At 41.7% G+C, this 18167-nt stretch overlaps 1 protein-coding gene across 4 annotated transcripts in view; it reads right to left on the reverse strand.

Annotated features, from left to right (window-relative positions):
• Positions 1-6785: 6785 nt before the first annotated feature.
• The window catches only part of ptpn20 (protein tyrosine phosphatase non-receptor type 20), a 30626-nt gene continuing 19244 nt past the window's right edge, over positions 6786-18167 (reverse strand). For 2 of the 4 annotated variants that reach the window (XM_042501644.2, XM_088086509.1), the window contains 18 exons: positions 17426-18044; positions 16822-16992; positions 16566-16740; positions 16260-16470; positions 16131-16168; positions 15792-15878; positions 15014-15075; positions 14496-14657; positions 14153-14402; positions 13632-13738; positions 13386-13468; positions 12838-12971; positions 12591-12739; positions 11367-11457; positions 9784-10118; positions 9466-9681; positions 8953-9015; positions 6786-8856 (listed from right to left, as the gene is read on the reverse strand). In XM_042501644.2, coding sequence (XP_042357578.2) covers positions 8746-8856; positions 8953-9015; positions 9466-9681; positions 9784-10118; positions 11367-11457; positions 12591-12739; positions 12838-12971; positions 13386-13468; positions 13632-13738; positions 14153-14402; positions 14496-14657; positions 15014-15075; positions 15792-15878; positions 16131-16168; positions 16260-16470; positions 16566-16740; positions 16822-16992; positions 17426-18044 — 3064 coding nt within the window. In that variant the 3' untranslated portion in view covers positions 6786-8745. Of the gene's footprint in view, positions 8857-8952; positions 9016-9465; positions 9682-9783; positions 10119-11366; positions 11458-12590; positions 12740-12837; positions 13077-13385; positions 13469-13631; positions 13739-14152; positions 14403-14495; positions 14658-15013; positions 15076-15791; positions 15879-16130; positions 16169-16259; positions 16471-16565; positions 16741-16821; positions 16993-17425; positions 18045-18167 lie in introns of those variants that run through there. The other 2 variants (XR_015778414.1, XM_088086510.1) reach the window with 2 other exon arrangements.

Here is an 18167-nt window from a genome sequence, read left to right on the forward strand (position 1 = left end):
CATATTGGCATTTCAATATTGCGGCGGATGTTTTCCCCCAATATACATTAAAATGACTGCAAAACGAACTTGTGTTGAAACCTGGATCGACACGTGTTCTTGTGCTGCATTGAGACGCCTTTCACAAATATTTAAACTTTTGAAATATGGGAAAATTGGTTTGATTTCTTTCAAAAACATGGGATAAAGGAAATCATCAATTTGGTATGAAATATTTCACAAGTTGAAAGAAAAAAAATCAGTTCAGTGTGACAAAAAAATGACCTGAAAATTAGCTTTCTCTTCCTCTCTCTCTTAAATTAGAGAGAGAGGGAGAGAGAGAAAGAAAGAATAAAATAAATAATTATCAAATAGCCTAGGGAAAATATAAAGATATCTATATACAACTATATATATATATATATATATATTGTTATATATAGTCTTGTTTTTGTTCTTTTACTTTCCTTTTTTCTTCTTATGCTAATTTCAAGCAATTTTCTTGTAACTTTTTATTAAATTGAGGTTGATCATAGGCTTATTTCCATGTTTTTGAAAGAAATCAAGCCAATTTTGCTCAGGTTTCAAATTATTAAATATCTGCACAATTACTTTTGCATTCAACTAAACCTTAACTTGCAGAAAATTTGCATGTGGCTTGAGTTCATAAAAAAGCAGAGAGGGAAAAAAAGCATTGAAAATCTAAGCTGTTCCTCCTTCCAAACTGCCGTGTTTGACATTTTCATATCCAACACAAACAGCCCTTAACCATCAGCCTTTGCTCCAGCCTTGTCACCCTTTCCAGCAGGCCCCCGCCAGCGACCTGTCAGGTCAATAAAACATGACCTTTGGCAGTGTACATCTGATAAAGTTCCTCACTTTACGTGGTGACAGCCTGTATTGGAGTAATTTACCAGGCTTCAATAAAGGAGCACTCAGCTCCTTTGCCTCCTCTGGCTCAGTGGTTTGTGACAGGCGGGCAAGTGGAGGAGCAGCCCAGTCAGTGAACCGCCATGGTTGATGTTCATCACAGTGACACTGACCTACTTAACTGCCATCTCTTGGATGTCAAAGAAATCCCTGCCTGACATTTAAGAAAAGCTTGGTCAATATTAGTCAGGCATGACAAATAATAAGCTGCGGTCCTGCTGATAACAGCGACTACCGGCTAAATGAAAGAGAAAAAAGAAGAATGACTCTGATCCTGCATCTGATTGGTGTTGTCTTTCAGTAGGTAGTTCATTTGCTTACTAAGTGTGCTCTGAGCGTACACACACGCCTAAGTTGAGGCCATCAAGGCTAACGTCTCAACTTGAATCAGACACAGATTGATGGTGGTGAGGTAGAAAAGGCTTCTCCGTGGCGTACTTAGTCGGAGGCGAATGTGGGAGGCAGTGACCCGGAGCAAAGGTCTCATCAGTGCCTGTCCCTATCTGAGGCCCCTCTGCCTGTCAAAGTCACATTTTAATCGCAAACATAATTTGAATTTACACTAATGAATACAAATGACTCCCAGGACTCCACAAGCTGAGAGTAATAAATTATTATCGCTGCTAACAATCGCATTTCTGAAGCCCTTTTTCAATTAGCCGCCCCTGTGGAGATGATCATGGAGGGCCCGCTCAAATGAAGATAAACGACACCCCTCGCAACGGCGTGCGTCTGCTCCTCTGATTTAATAGCTTTCTAATTCAGGAACATCTTCGACGTGACGAGGCGTGAGGCTTTTTTTTTTTGCCTCTTTCCAACGAGGGCTTGATGAGAAAGTCGCTTAATTGAAAGCAGGTGTTAATCAACCTTGCTCTGATGTGGCGTGTGATTTAGGAGGGAGTTTGACAAAGAGAAGACCGTCCTTGCCACTCAGTGACACAGACCATTCAGTTCACAAAGGGGGCCTTCTGCTGCACTCTGCAGTTTTTGTAGTGCTGTCCACCCTCCATTTAATCAAAGATCCCTATCACAAAGATCCAAATAGGATTAGCACATGCTCATTCATCCTATATTTAGCAGATTTTGAATTTATTTGTTTCTGGTTACCAAGTAGTCGTGTGTCACATACAGCTGACCCCTCCTGTGCAGAGCATCAGCAAAACCAAAGTTTATGCCCACTGACAGGTGCTCATTTACTCTGGCTGCTCGGAGAGGTCACACGATAATTACAGCGAATTATGGCCATGGAAAAAGGCTTTTCCTGAGTTCTGTCGATGTACTCCAGCACACACAACCAAACCAAACACCCAAAATACAGTATTGTTCAAATTCTCCGGCCTTTGAGAGGGATAAATAAATAGCACAGTTGCTATTTGCTCCAGATGCAGCTGTGTGATTTAAAATAAACAAATGGCTGGCTGATGACTTATTTTAGACGAAATTCTCCACAATGTTCGGCATCCATTTGCTCCATCCTAACATTATCAATAGGTTACACCACAGTCAGCTAGCACAAGCATAGGGCACTGTCTTTCCGAGCTCCAGTTGACATAAAACAAGGTCTGCCACAGTCAGCTTTTTCCTGATTCTTTCTGACTTTTGGGAAGACACATTTAAGTTGCCTTCATTTGTTTGTCTGTGTTTGTTTTCACTTGGTCACCTTATTAAAATTATTGTGTTTTTTTTGTTTTTTGGGTTTCACTTTACTGTGTTACCCATCTACACACCTGACCATTATCTGCCTTGTTCGTCTTTTCCTGCTGCTCAGTTTTTCCCAGCCAATCAGCTTCCTGTTATTCTGCCTCATCACTGTATTCCCCTCACCTGAGCTTCTCCACCCCGTTTCTCCATTTGCACTTCATCTCCTCATCAGTCTAGTTTGTATTTAAGTCCTGGTTTTCATTTTTCGATTTTGATGTTCAGTTGCTGTTCCTTCTAAAAAAAGGTGATTTTTTGAGTTCCTGTTGCCTGCCGTCTTCTGTGTTTGGGTCCACCTGCTCTGCGTCTCATGACACTTGTAGGATTTAGTGGTATTTAAAAGTGAGCAGTGTAACCGGCTGAAAGTCTTCTTATGTGCCAAATGTGGTTGGTGATTAAGGGCAAATGCATCTTACAATGAGGCCTTACTGTGCACGTGGCACAGCAACCATTGCAAACTAAATTTTATGTAACTAATATTTTCATGTAAATCTTATTGATCTGTCTCAGGCTACATCACGTTCTGAGTACATGAACACTCTTTTGTACTTGCATGCATTTGATTCATCAGTTTATCAGAGAATATTAAATGTAGTAACCTATTAATGATGCATTCCCCTCAAAAATTTTGTAACATGAAGCCATAGCTGACCGAGCAGAGTTTGTACCGCTAAAGTTGAGTCTACCGCAGTGGCCTCGGTTTAAGTACAGTTGTCATCCTCTTTCTCCTCTGCCTTTCCTGTGTCTAGTTGTTGCTCTTGCTTTGAAATAAGATTTTAATCTTTATGAGACCTACATGGAAAAGAATAAGAAAGATCTACAGAGGTCAAGAACTCTTCAAATAATGTGAACATGAACTCGACTCTTTGACATGAAAGAACCAACATTGTTTCTGTTTTGCCTTTAGATAATCCATTGCTGCATTTGTTAACTGGATACATGATGGACATATGTATTTCCAAAACAAAATGATAGCAGAACAAGCTGTGATGTGTTGTGATGTGGAGGTTAGTTTTCCTTGTTTTATATGTATGACACAATAGAACAGAGCAGGAAAACACACAAATCCCCTCATCACAACAGTCTCAGAAAATTAAATCCTTTCCACAAAGCACCATGGATGTAATTCTAGACCCCACTTGCCGCTCACCACAGAAAACCCAATTGCGAGCCCAGCTAAACCTTTACATAACCAACTTAAGATAATTACAAGTGAACATACAAGAAGAGACCGTAATCATAATCGGCTTCCTTTGACAAGTCTGTGGTTTTTGAAAGTCTGGAAAGCCACAAAAGTGACATTCTGCTCAGAAAGGGGATGAATGGCTCTCTGTGTCTCTGTCAGTGCGCTGTCATCACAGAGGAGCCGGTGGGGTCGACTTACAAAGGGCAAAACAACTCAGAAAAACACATTAATTCTCATTTATTTTGCTGCTTGAACCTTAATCAAATACCACACTTTGGAATATGGAGAGTTCAGTTCAGTTCAGTTCAGTAAAAAAATAAAAAGTATCTTGAACACAGGGAATCCTTAAGAAATGTTTTAGGCTTTTTCACTGCATTGGCTCAATTTTACTGTGTATTATCGTGCTTTTATCAGCTCTAAAAACTGATAGTAAAGCTCCGACCCAAACACCAGACAGACATGTCAATAAGCAGCAGCTTCTTCAGGAGTTGGTGTTGACCAGAAACAGAGATAATAGGAGAGTTACTGCGTAAAAAATAAATGATTTAAAACCAAGTAGATTAGCTAAAAAAAAGTGTTGTCAAAAAAGATGAAAATCTAGAAATTTGATGTTTGGGAAGTCACAGATTTCACAGGACAGCAACAATATGCTACAATTTTGATGGAAATCATTTTTCACCTTAGAAATGACCAAAAACCAAATGTTTATTTGAATGTATCACAAGTGAAACAGTTTCATGTTTTTCAGAACAAATTAATGTACCTTGCAAAAAAAGGATGTGCTGGCATATAAATGGAAAAAATATTTTTTAAAATCTATTTGCTTACATGTAAATTTTTTAACATTTTTGTAACAATATGCTATCTGAGTATTTTCTCAACTGTGAGGCCTTCTTAGTTCAACCCAGTCACCAGAAAAAATGTTGGTATATATTACTTTGCAAAGCACAGTGTTTCATTTGTACATTTTGTAGCGGATATGTTAAAACTTAACATTTTCTTACATTTTAGTTTTAATTTGTATCTTGTGACAACGGATGTGGTTATGTTTAGGCATAAAAACCACCTGGTTAGGTTTAGGAAAATATCACGTCTCAGATAAAAAATACCCGCTTTGTTGCTACAAACATGGCTGGAAATGTCCCCAACTTGAATTAAAACATACCCAGTTTTGTCACCACAATCATGTCTGGAAATGTCCCTAACGTATCATTAAAAAATAGCTGGTTTAGTTGCCACAAACATGACTGGAAATGTCCCCACGTCTTCCTGAAAATAAAACTTATTTATTTGGTCTCGAATAGTGGTCTGCTGCTATCTGCAGCCTGATGTACGTCTCACATCATCCACCATCACCTCCTCAGCTCGTATACATGTAATCTGAACTTCAGAAACTGTGATATGAAACATATGAAAAATGCAGTGTGACAAGTACATACGTAGAATACCAACCCCCACTTTGGCCAACGACCTTATCTTCAGCCTCCATGAATATACTCTGGTCTCCGATAGTTCTTCTTTATCAGCTCGAGTTAAATCTTGCGGGTTGATCAGATAACACACGCTGGAATTCATCCCTGTGTTTTTCTGAGAATCTAAATGGTCTATGACGGGGCCTGTTTTGCAAGCATCCTGCAGGGTAATAATTCTCAGCCCTCTTGAGCTTAGCTGCTGTGGGAGGGTCGTACTTAACCTCTTCAAACCTAAAAGACCTCTCTGGGGAATCGTTAGGACAAATGCACTGACCTTATCTTAACCCACACTTTTATCTTAAATTCAAGTCAAGATCCCGAAGTGCGTATGTGTAATGTTTCATAACATGGATGGATGTGAATATTTCATCCTGTGTATAGGCTGCAGCTCCAGTGAGGCGTTAAAAACAAGCAGATCTATGTATGTGAAAATGTCATATTGTGTAATTTAAACAAAACACTGAGGTTAAAGTGGTTACTTAGTCCTAACATTTGAATTTTGTTGTACATCAATTTTAAAGTCATACAAAGACGGTGGAATCTGACAGAGAAGGAGGATGGGACCAACATTAGAAAGGGGGAGGTGGAGGGCAGGTGTGTGTGTGTGTATGCTATTTTAATCAGTACACACTGAATAAGAAAACAGGCTTGTGTCCGTGTTGCACTGTGAGCTCAGCAGAGAGCAAGAGGATTTACTGAGAGTATATGAGCTCATTTCGACACGTTTCTCGGGCCTTTAAATCACACTCTGTGACTGGACGGCCTTCTGTTAATGACTTTACCACCAACTTTGTTCTCTTCTCTCCAAATCCTCCTGTTTGCTACATCCACTCTGTACTCATCAGATGCCTCTAATGCTGCAGGTTTTTTCTCAAATTTTCAGTTATCACCCTCAGTATTACCTCGAAGTCAGAGAGCCAGTCAATAATTCTACTGTCATCTTGTGGTTTAAAGCACAACTGTTTAAAAAAAATAATGCAACCGTAAATGGGAATGGGCCTTGAATAACCGAGTTGCTGTTGTTCCTGCCATAACTTACAGCAATAACAAGGTCTGAGTTAGGGAGTGAGGAGAAAGAAGAGGGTGGGTGACTGAGGGTTTGTGTGTTTGTGTATGTGTGTGTGAGGGGGGCGGTTGTAGAGATAGCGCCCAAGGGCAGTGGGAGTAGACAGAGAAAGAGAGAGAGAGAAGGCAAGGGAGTAAATCTGCGTCCCTGGCTTCCCCCAGCGTCAGGTTTATATGTGTGCGGAGCGTGCAGTGTGTTTCCAGGGGTTTCCATGCTGTCACAAAGACCCCTGTGAGACCAGCTTATTTACCCTGCAGTAAAACCCGAGAGGGAGTATACCCTGCAGTAAAAGTGGAGAGGGGGCTCAGTGGAATTAGATTTAGGGCCGCCTCCGGTTCTCTGTTCTGTGTGTGCCGTCAGGGAAAACCCGCTCTGCTGCTCTTGTTCTGTTGTTCAAGTTGAGTTATGTTGTGTTCAGAGTCAGGGGGTGAAATGTGCTGTATCACATGAAAACGACTTTCAGAATAGTTTTTAATTAAAGAGAGAGGTATTACATTGTTCTCAGTTGTTGGTTACATAGTGGCTGGTACAGTGACAAGATATTAATTAAGCATAAATAAGCAGTTGTGCAATTAAGGGTTATTACATTTCACAATGCTATTGCATAAGCACTTACTTGACTGTACAAGATGCATTTTCACAGATGAATGCAAAATGTGCTTTAGTTTTTTCTTTCGAGAATAGTTAATTTTCCAAGATCTGAGGGAGAAAACAGGATCTGAAAGAGAACTTGCACATAACAGAGGGTTACCTATTGCTAGAAACTGACCGACCAGCATTGATGAAAAGATGTTGCATACACACTACAGAGGCTGATGGCTCTGCGTAGCCATCCAGATGGCAAAGGTACAGTACTGCATGAGTCTTACCGACATGCTCCAAACAGTTTGGAAAATGTTATCGGGTAAGAGGTTGACATTCTGATCTCCCCCTTGGAGAGTATTGCTTTGTTACATTCCACATTTTGATCAAGTCATTCAGCCAAACTCCAGGCTCAGACGGCTGTACTTTAAGAGTCTGCATGCAATAAAAGAGCTGGTGTGTGAGATAGCAGCTAAAAGAACGAAGCTCACAGGTGGTTACATCCAAAGGTTGAGGTTCAAACCAGCAGCTATAAATCATCTTGGATCTGTGACTTGGAGATGCAGCTCTGTTGTTGCTTTGTACATCATATACATCTAAAGTGGCAAAATGGAAAGTTTGTAAACCTCTTAATATTTTTTGCATTTTTGGCTGAGTTTGTATTAAAATAGCTATGGAATACAGATAAAGGATGTTATGGCATAACAAATCATGCCTAAAACAAATCATTTAAATGGCAAATCAGTTTTGTACATTTTACAAAAAATCTTCAAATTTAGTGCTAACATCTTGTCCAAATTTTAATAAAAGGGAACATTTACGAATTAATTCAAAAAATTTGTTACGTTGAATCATTCTTTATCTGTATCAGGATGTGCAAGTTGTGATTACGCGCAGTGAGAATTTCATTGTCATAGTGTTTTGTATAAAATGGGCTCACAAACAAAAAAAGATTGACAGGCGATGTGCAAACGTCACATTGTTTCTAATCAAACTAAAAGGTGAGATGTAATCCTCCTTCTGGTTTGGATCAACCAAACGTCCACCTCAGACCACAAACAGACTGAAAGCTGCACATTCAATCTAACCACCGACGACTGCTCTCAAATCAGTTTCTTGCTCTCCGTCCTCGACCGTTTTTGACAAGCGGGTCGGGGTCACTGTGGAGCAAGCGGTGTGAGTCATTCCAAGGCACTTGATTCTTTTCATTTCCGTAGATGATGAACTGAAAAATCAATAGTGTTCTTTTGCTAATGCCCTTTTCTCCAGGGTACAAATGCACTTAATGAAATGATAATAACGCAATGCTTAGTCAAATGCTACTCATCAAGGTTACAAACAGATACTTCCTTTGGTTTGATGATCTCATGTTCACTTGTGCACTTTGATGACATTAAACTGCCAGATAAAAAGATGTGAGTATTACCAGACTTTAAATCCCATGCAGTATGAACATTTGCAAATTAAAGGACCGTGGAGAAAAATAAGTGAGATACATTCAAATAGTGACACAAAATTAAAAAAAAAAAAAAAGATGCTAGAGACAGAAGGCAAATCACTAAGCCTGAAAAGGCAAAACAACCTCAGTGATCTAAATTAGACATATCACAGCACCGAGAGCACATACAAGAACAAAAACATTCAAGTTGTTACTAAACAACAGGCCTCCTCAACACAGAGTATCAAAACAGGGAATAGGTTTCTTATTATAGCTAACTAAACTAACTACGGCCAAAGAAAACGGTACCTCCAGTCTGTGCTGTGATAGACTGCACATGGTTGCTCATACACAGTCTGTGCTTTACAGGTAGGTGAACTGGAGGTGGAAACATTCAAACTACTTTGTGGTCTCGGGGACTTTCCGGTTGCCATTGGTTGCCGTGAAGCTGTAAAATGCCTTGTAAAACCTCCAACCAGACTTTGTAGCAGAAGAAGTACTGTTCCTGAAATAAGAGAGACAAAGGGCACGTCTAGCATTTGGAAACAGTCATTTTTTAAAGGTTGAACTTTGATCTTTAACCCCTTCTGTTGACACTGACCTTGGTTTGAATCATTCCATGCCGCTGAAGTCTCATCTCTTTTACAACGTCGCTCACGTTAATCTAAAGACAGAGGCAGAAGGTTGTTAGGCAGAGCTACCGCACGTGTGTGAAGTATCCTGTAGCTATAGTTTATTTCTAATATTAATAATAGCCTAAATTTAAGTATAAGGCAATGATAGTGGCTCCTTGAGGCTGTGCAGTGGCACTTTGAGCTACATGTTAAAGGACAGCATGCTGATAATGATGATGCAAACATGAAGAGGTATAATAAGGAGGTATAATATTCACCATGTTCACCTTCTTAGTTTTACCAAGTTAGGACGCTAACATTTGCAAATAAGCATGGGCATGGGCAGGTCGCTGCTGCAGCACCCCCCTCTGACCAGTGGTGGAACAACACAGTCTGTAAATGGTTTGCTATTTTACCCTAACGACTTGCCACTAGCATGGCTAAAAATACAGAAATATGGTAAACTAATTAGCAAACCAAACAAAATGGCTTCCACTTACTGGCAAATCGTTCTCAATGAGGCTGAGGATAACGTCAGTGCAGATGACAACTCCCGTGCGTCCGATGCCGGCGCTGCAGTGCACAGTTACTGGTCCCTTGTGGTGCACCGCCCTCAGGTAGCGGATGAAGCGAACCAGCTGCTCTGAGCTTTTGGGCACTCCGTGGTCAGGCCAGTGTGTGAACTTCAGGTGACGGACGTAATGGGTCTCACCAGTCTGGAATAATAAAAAATCATTAAAGAGTTGTTTCCACTCAAGCTGAATTTTAAAGTTAAGAGTAAACCAAAAAATTACATTATAAGAAGACAGATCTCTCACCTTTGTCTCCACCATGCGGATCACCTTGATGTGGAAGTACTCCAGGTACTGCTGGTTCTCCAGGTGAAGCTGGTACCTGCCGGTGTCCAGAGGCATGCTGAGCCTCCCTGGCCAGTACTTATGACATTTGATTCTTCCCCGCTCTACCTCCTGTGTCATCATGGCGATGACGTCAGATTTGTTTTCCCAGATCATCTGCCAGAAAGCCGGCACCGTGGAGGGTAGAGGGCCCTGACAGGAGATGTAGAAGAACTTTTCATCACCAACTTGCATGCGGATGTAGCTGGCGTTGATGTACTCCTGGTTTTCTCCAATGGCAACACGGGTTTCGTCATCTATGTAGGAAAGAAAAAGAAGAAACAAAAATCAAAACTTATGAATTTATAGATAAAATAAACGACTTACGGCGGCCTTCTCCCACATTCCATACGTCTTCTTTATACTTGATAAATCCATTCATTTCGTGATCATAAACAACAAACACTGCTACCTTGTTGTTTTGCCAAAAGCATGCAATCTAAGTGTACAGTAAATAACGCCAAGTAAACAGCTCTGAGGTCAGGAGTCGGGCTCAACAAACCAGCGCTGTGAAGAAGTTTGTTGGTGATGAGAGGGGTGATAGAGCGAAGGCAGTTAGGAATGTTTTCTGGGTTGGTCTCCCACCTCCTGCTTGTGAGGTCAAAAAAGCCACAGACTGGAAACCAGACTTTCTAAATAAAATAGTTAAAGGCTACAAGCAATGGATTGGTAAATAACGTGCCCTTTTTTTGGACCTTTTGCACAAACAGCAGTTGTAACAAGCTGCAAGCAACAAGGCATTTGGTGAGGCGTGGCAGTATTCCACTGGGGGTGACTATCCTTTTCATCACGTTCACTCATTTTAACTCTGATCCTTTTCACTTCAACACAGCAAGGGCTGGAGAAGTAAACACTTGTGTTTGTGTGTATTTGTGTGTGTGCGTGTTTTACAGCTTTTTCACATTCTTCAATATCATCAGTGTTGACCACAATCCAAGCATTACACCCCAGGGTGCATGCACAAACACACATCTCTTTTGTAGAGTTTTCCTTTCACCCTGTCTCTCTGTATTTACCCCCTGAAGTTCACATAATTAATACATCTTGCAATATTATTTTCTCCTGATGCCGCTTCCTTTATTAAAAATATAAATCCCAGATAATTACAAGGTCGGTAACAAATGACACCTTCTTCATCATCACATACTTGGCTGACTCCAAGGAGATTATAAGTGCGGCTCCAGTGAATTACTGATACTAATGTAGGAGATGATTTGTGGCGCAGACATTACTTAAGTGTTGTAAACAAACATCTCCACTCCCGTCAGCAAAGTCCTTACAGTCAGCTCAAACAGAGCAGCTGAGGAGAAAAGTGTGAACAAACAGGCTCTCCTATAAATGCCAACTCTGTGAGTATCCAGCTTTTACAAGCTTTAGCTCAGCAATAAAAAACTCCAGTAGGGGAACATAAAATGAAGCGCATGGGTTTGAACAAATGGAGAAAGTAAAAGTTAAGATTCTGCCAGAAGAAGTAAAAGTTTATAGAAGTCCTCTGTCAGACTTACAGGGTAGGATGTCTCTGTAGCGGTTCTTGTCTCTGTTCTCGGGGGCTTTTCCAACCAGACAGTTATCAGAGGGTTTCAGATGCTCCAGAGCCTGAAATTACACATCATCACAATAACAAAAAGACAAAAAAATATTTAGAATGGTGCAGCAGGATTACAGTATGCCTGTCTATTAAAATAGTCTAAAGCTGCAAGGTTTTATTAATGACACAGTATATATGTGTTCACCTATTGTTTGCTGAGTTTCTCCCAGTGTGTCACATTGTAGTATGAATTACATTAACCTCCTGTGTACAGTTCTTATAGCTGCATCAGTGTTTAGTTATTTTATCATTAGTGAAAGCTACAGGAAGAAACTTTTATAAAATAACTTATTGTCATATTTTCTGAAACTGTCACTATGTCCAGACAGTCATACGTGAGACGGATAATCTGTGGGAAAAAAAATCATGTTTGTTCTCCTCCTAGTGCTTCTAATGGCATTTGCAGGAATCCAACATGGCTGAAAAAAAACCCCCTACCAGACTAAATAATTATTAATCAAATGTATATAAGCAATTAACATTTTTCCAGCATGGTACAAAAAAATGATTTGGTCTCCATGACTAATTGCAACATTCATGACATCTGTACAGGGGAATGATTATTTTACATTATTATTAAATTTTATTGAGGCCCAAATTTAGGCATATTTAAAGGCGGGGCCTCCTGAGTGACGGGCTGTCTGTGAGGCGTCCCTGGAGTCTGTGAGTCAGATCCACCCCTAGCTCCTATGGTCACTCCTGGCCCCCCAAAAAACAAGATGGCCACTGGTAAAATACGTTTGACAAGGCCTCAAAAGGCAGTCAACACACCAATGTGTGACGTCAGGGTAGCTACTTCCTTTATTTATACAGTCTGTAGGTCAAACTGTCAAACTAGGTTGCGTTGTCTCAGCGCCTACTAGTTTGATAGTTTGACCGCAGTTCACTAGCAGTGATTGACATGATTGAATGCTATGTTACAGCTCTGACTGGTTGTTTTTGTTCCGCCACTTTGAATTATTGCAAATGCCATTAGAAGCACTAAGAGGAGGAACAAGATTTTTTCACAGATTATCTGTCTCATGTACGACTGTCTGGATAGTAACAGTTTCAGAAAATATGACAAAATTACTTTAATAAAGGTACCTGTAGCTTTAAGGCAATTTTACAGCTATGAATTTTGTCCACAACACATACACACCATGAACTCTTTGACCAGTTCCTGCTGGTCCAGCTGATGCTGCAGAATCTGGATGAGAGCTTTGACCCTGGAGCCTGAATACTGACTGGTCTTAGAGGGGCTAATGCACGCTAAACTGGCCAGTTCCTCCTCTGATACTATGGGAGGGCCTGAGAAAACAAAAGAGAAGAACAAGAAATATAGTATGGCTCAGTTGGGCCAAAATTGTCACTTTTACACATCAGTACAAGAGCAGGGGGATAGACACCTGTTTGGGGCGAGGTCATTTCCAGATCGCTGGTCTCAAATACGTCATCTTCTTCTTCACTGCTCCAGCCGTCTGACTGGGTTTTCTGGATGTCTTTGCAGGACTGGTCCAAAAGTTTGGTCACAATTTGTTTCCTGGGGGAGTCAGGGGGCAGGGGTGAGACCAGACCATTTTTATTCTTCGGTAGGAGGGGATGAAATCATGCAAGGCTGAGCTTCCTTTCCCTGCGACTTTTCCACCTAAAATACAGTATAGACAAGAGGCTAAAGTATCTTCTGCCGTGCTCCTTGTTTTTAGGCTACAGAGAATAAAACTATACACCTCCTAACTGTTACACTATTTTTTTTTGTCTTGTTGGGGTTGTCAGCCCTTCAGAGACAGCATTTATCCTAAGATGGTGTTTTATTTATTGCTCTCTGCTGCCTCTTTGTGGTTGAAACTGGAATTCTACCAAAACATGAGCAGGAGGAGGTGGCGGTGGAGAGGTGGGGTAGGGAGGAGGATATAAGTACACAATAAAAGAGGAGAGTAATTTGGTAAGTTACTACCTGTCTGTAGCTCCATGCAACATGTCAGTGACATTGAGGGATGGGCAGCAAGCTTGATGAGAAGGGGTGCTGTTACAGCTCTCCTGTTCCACAGACAAGCAGCCAGAGGAGGCGACAGACAGGAGGAGCAAGATGTTAGTAGTATGTTAGTAAAGAGGTACGGAGGGGGGAGTTAAAGAGAAGTTTACAGCATCATTACGATAGTTTATGTACTTGTGTATGTATGCTTGTTAGTGTGCAGGTTACCTGTCTAATTGCAGCGTCATCTGTTACAACAGTCAGTCGGCGTGGTGGAGGAGGGGGTGAGGAGACAAACACACTACCTGCATTGACCACAGGATCTGAAGTTGCCTCTGTGACAATAACAGAAAGACACATATTTAGTTTGTGCTGTTCCTAAGTCTTCAAAAGTAAACTGCAAGTTAAAATGCAAATGCCAGCATTTGTGTTTATACTCAGTGCAAGGCCTAGCACATTCAGGCCCAAGGCAAAAAATAATAATAATGATAATAATAATAATAATAATAATAATAATAATGACTTTTATTACAATGAGAGCTAGTTAGTCAACACAAATAAATGACTTAGCTGACAAATAATAATACATTAACTAATATGTTCAAATTAGTAATTTAAAAAATAACTATACAGTTAAAAAATTTCTGCCTGGCGCTGTTTCATTTGTCAGTACTTTATTTCAGCAACATTATCCTTTCAAGAATTAAAAAGCAACAACAACAACAACAACAACAAAAAGGTGCGTGTACCAGGCGGACGCTCAACTGGCTTATTCAGCATGACGTCAGGTGAGGAGCAGGCATCAGGGCTGGACACAGGAGCCGGCTGCTCGGCTAAAATAGCTTCAGTCTGAGCAGACATGTTGGGCGGTGTAGGTGACTCTGAGTAGGTCAGGGGCAGGATGTCTCTGCAGATAGTAAGCTGTACGCTGCCCTCAGCTTTACGCAGGATATCCACCACCTTACTGTGGCTCAGACCTGACACAATCACACCGTTCACCTAGAATACACACACACACACACACACAGGATTAGTTTTTTAAACCCCACTATGACCAGAATAAAATAGTCTAGATGTATGATGGGTTGTTACCTCTAACAGAATATCTCCCACTCTGAGCCGACCGTCCTGCTCAGCGACCCCACCAGAGCAGATTTCCCTCACTCTGAGCATGCTGCCATTGGTTCCCCCAATCAAAGCAAAGCCAAGGCCTCCTCCTTCTGGTTTTGTGAACTCCACCTGCATGATGCAACTCTAAAGAGTCCAAATGAGAAAAGGACGAAGAAGAAAATGAGAATTTAAAAGTTAGGTTTTTTTTGTTTTTACAGGAGCACCTTATGTTCTGCAAAAATTTTTTTATTGTTGATACATGAATTGTGTATACAGAAAGCCACAGACACACACATGCAGATGGTGCCCCCCCCAGCAGAGAAAGCATTCGCAGATTGACACACAGTAGAATCATGTTACAGTGTGTGTTTCAACACACACTTCTAAAGATGTGCAGTTAAAGAAAAGGGATAGAGTTGACAAGAGGCAACAAAAATGAAGGGCTACACTGTAGAGAAAGAGCCTTTTGATGTTGATTAATTTAATTGAAATACACTTACATCGTGCTCTTGCGCGATAGAGAGACATCTGAAATTTCCAGTAGTCCGACACACAGGTTCAGCTGAAAAAACAAAAAGAAATATCAGTGAATCAGCAGCCGGCGCAGACAAAACAACTCCAGTTATTGCATAACAAGTTATGCATTCAATTAAAATTGATTGAGCCTTTAAAAGTGATGTAAATCTAAATAATGGAAAATGTCTGGAGTTTGTCATTTCTGTAACAGACACACACACAAAAAAAACACCAACCTCCCACCTCTTCGGCCATTTTGAAAGAGAAGTGTTGACGGGCACGTCTCCTCTATGACAGGTGAACAAGGCTGGTCTTTTCAGACTGACCCTCTCCACTGTCCCTTACCGCTGCATGCACCGTCACCAGGCAACTGAGCTACCTGCCCTGTGGACCACTGGCTGCATGGCACTGTCTGTGTGTGTGTGTGTGTGTGTGTGTGTATGATGGCTACAGCCCTGCAGTCCAATACACCAGTGGAGGGCCTGAGGCTTGCTAATTATTAATCCTGCTGTGAGAGCCCAGGATCTGTCTGTCAGCATTCAGCTCACACACACACACACACACACACACACACACACACACACACACACACACACACACACACACACACACACGCACACACACACACAGCTGCAAAGACAACTGTCTTTCAGCACCAAGCTCCGGCTTCACACAGACAAAGGAGCAACAAGTAAGAGTGAAAGGGAAGCAGTTATGGTGCTGATGGAACACGCAGTGGTTCTTCTCGTAGAAGAAACTCACCATCTTCAGTAGGAGAGACTTTCTCTGGAGAGACAGGCTCTTCGAAACGAGCAAAGAATTTTCTGTCCTTTTTCCAGTCAAACAGACCTGCAAAAGAAACACTTGTATAGAAATGCACTACCATAGATTGTGTAAGAAAATACAGTTCTTTTGCACTACTGGTGCATAATCTAAAAAAAAAATCCATTCATTTTGTGTCCTGCCAGAACTCTTTCTGGTAATGATTGATCTTAAATTATCATTGTCGGTTGAGCACAAACATATATGGTTTCTAGGCAATCCATCAGTGCATATAACAACCAAACTCAAACATCCCATAAATCCTTAAGAGGCACTTACCATTCCACTTGGCCCTCGGGGTCACTGGCTGGTCCTCTCTGTGACAGACACAAACAGTAAAGTTACTGATAAAACAGTAACAACAACAAAACCTCTTCCAGTGTCTCTCTTCCCTTTTAGGACACATACCTGATGATTTTAAGCTTAACTTTACGTGGGGCGATCTCACAGGCTTTCACTGCATCCTCCAGGGTCATTCCCAGAGTGCACCTGCCACAGATGTAGAGGATCTTATCATTGGGTTGGACGCTGCCCTCCTCGCTGGCCGGGGAGCCTGGTACCACCTCCAGACAGTAGATGCCCTGCCACTTGCTGCCAATGCCTCCCGTCAGCTTTATACCTGGAAAGAGTGCACATATATACATTATATACAATCACATAATACAGGTGATGTGTATGTGTGTGTGTGTCTTCAAAATGTGTGCAAATCTGTACCCAGCTGTCCTGACGCAGTCTTATGGAGAACGATATCAGGCAGGCTGTCACAGGAGGGCGGGGCCACCAGGTTGGTCACTGCCCTCCCCAGGGTCATACTCAGCCGTCTCGGAGATGACCGCAGAATTGTCATGGCAACATCATCTGCCACACTGGTAACATCATGCCCATTTACCTGGGAACGGTGACAGAGAAGGAATTGTTCATATCTGAACGTATCGGTTTTAAATGTGCAGAAATGTGTGTTTGTGCGTACTGTGATGAGCCTGTCTCCGGCCCTGAGTCGTCCGTCTGCCTTAGCGGGGTTGTCCAGTATTTCCTGGATGTAGTAGCAGTTGTCCAACTTGCTTCGAGAGATGGTGAACCCAAAGCTTCCACTGCGGGACTTTGTCAGGACCACTGTCAGCTCAAACTCTTTAACATATGCCTGACAGGAAAGAAACAATGACAATTCATTCATCTAATATTCTCCAAATAACTTGAAAACAAATGCATCATTTTCATCACTTTATATTAAAGTCCCGCTCAACCAATCTAGTTTTATTATTAATTGTTAGTGGTCTTGTTAGTGGCTTCACAATTAACATGTCTCGTGAAAAAAAAAGCCATAGAAAATGTCCTGGTAAATATTTCAAATATTTTGTAACCTGCAAAATACTGATGATTTGACATTCAAGCATCTCTATCTCTGCTCATTACTGGTTTTAAGACAAATAACCAGCTAACTTTGATCACTGGTTCATTGACTCAAAGCCTGAACATACTCACTAAACTGCCAAAAATGCTGGGGTAAACCCCCCCCAGACACCCCAGTATTTTTTGGCAAAATAAACCAACAACACAAAACCTCCCAAACTCACCTTTCTTCTACTCTCCTCCTCATCCTCCTCATCCTCTTCATCATCATCATCCTTGTACTCCCTTTCTTTCTTCTCCGGTTCTTCCCTCAGCTGCGTGTGGCTCTGAGCATGAGGGGGCAGCATTGTCGGGGTGGGTGGACTGGCACAGGGAGGCACGGAGGGGACGACCTGGGCTGTGATGGGGGTCAGTGGCGGAGGAGGAGGCTGGGGTGGAGGCACCAAAGGCCTGCTGTTCTTGGACATGGCTTTATAGTGACTCGGAAGAAGCCCCTGCTGGATCGGGTGGTGCTTGGCTTTCGGTGGCTGGGTGGTGAGTGGCATGGATGGATGGGCTAAGGAGCAAGTGGTCGGGGTGTCGGACGAGAGGCCGTGGGGCGAGATGGTGGTGGTGGGGACGTGGGGGCCGAGGCTTGGATTCTGAGAGCTTAAAGTAGAGGAGTTTTGAGAGTGGAGGCCTGTGACGTTGGCTGTTGGAGTGTGAGCGGGCAGACTGGATGGAAGGCTGTGAGGAGGCTCCAGTGTGGAGCTGATGGTTAGGTACTCTTCATCTGCCATGATAGTCAGTCCATTTCCCATCAGGCAGTAGGTCACACTTCCATCTGCCTCCTCTCTGACTCCACTGCAGACAAAAATACACAAAACAGACCACACACACTGTTTTTGATGCATTTTCAGTGATTCATAAACTTTTTTTTCATTTTTAAATGTATCATTTGATTTTAATTATATAACTATACAATAT

Source organism: Plectropomus leopardus, chromosome 13, assembly GCF_026936395.1.
Source record: "Plectropomus leopardus strain MGB_pleo_1.0 chromosome 13, ASM2693639v1, whole genome shotgun sequence".
Taxonomy (NCBI): Eukaryota; Metazoa; Chordata; class Actinopteri; order Perciformes; family Serranidae; genus Plectropomus; species Plectropomus leopardus.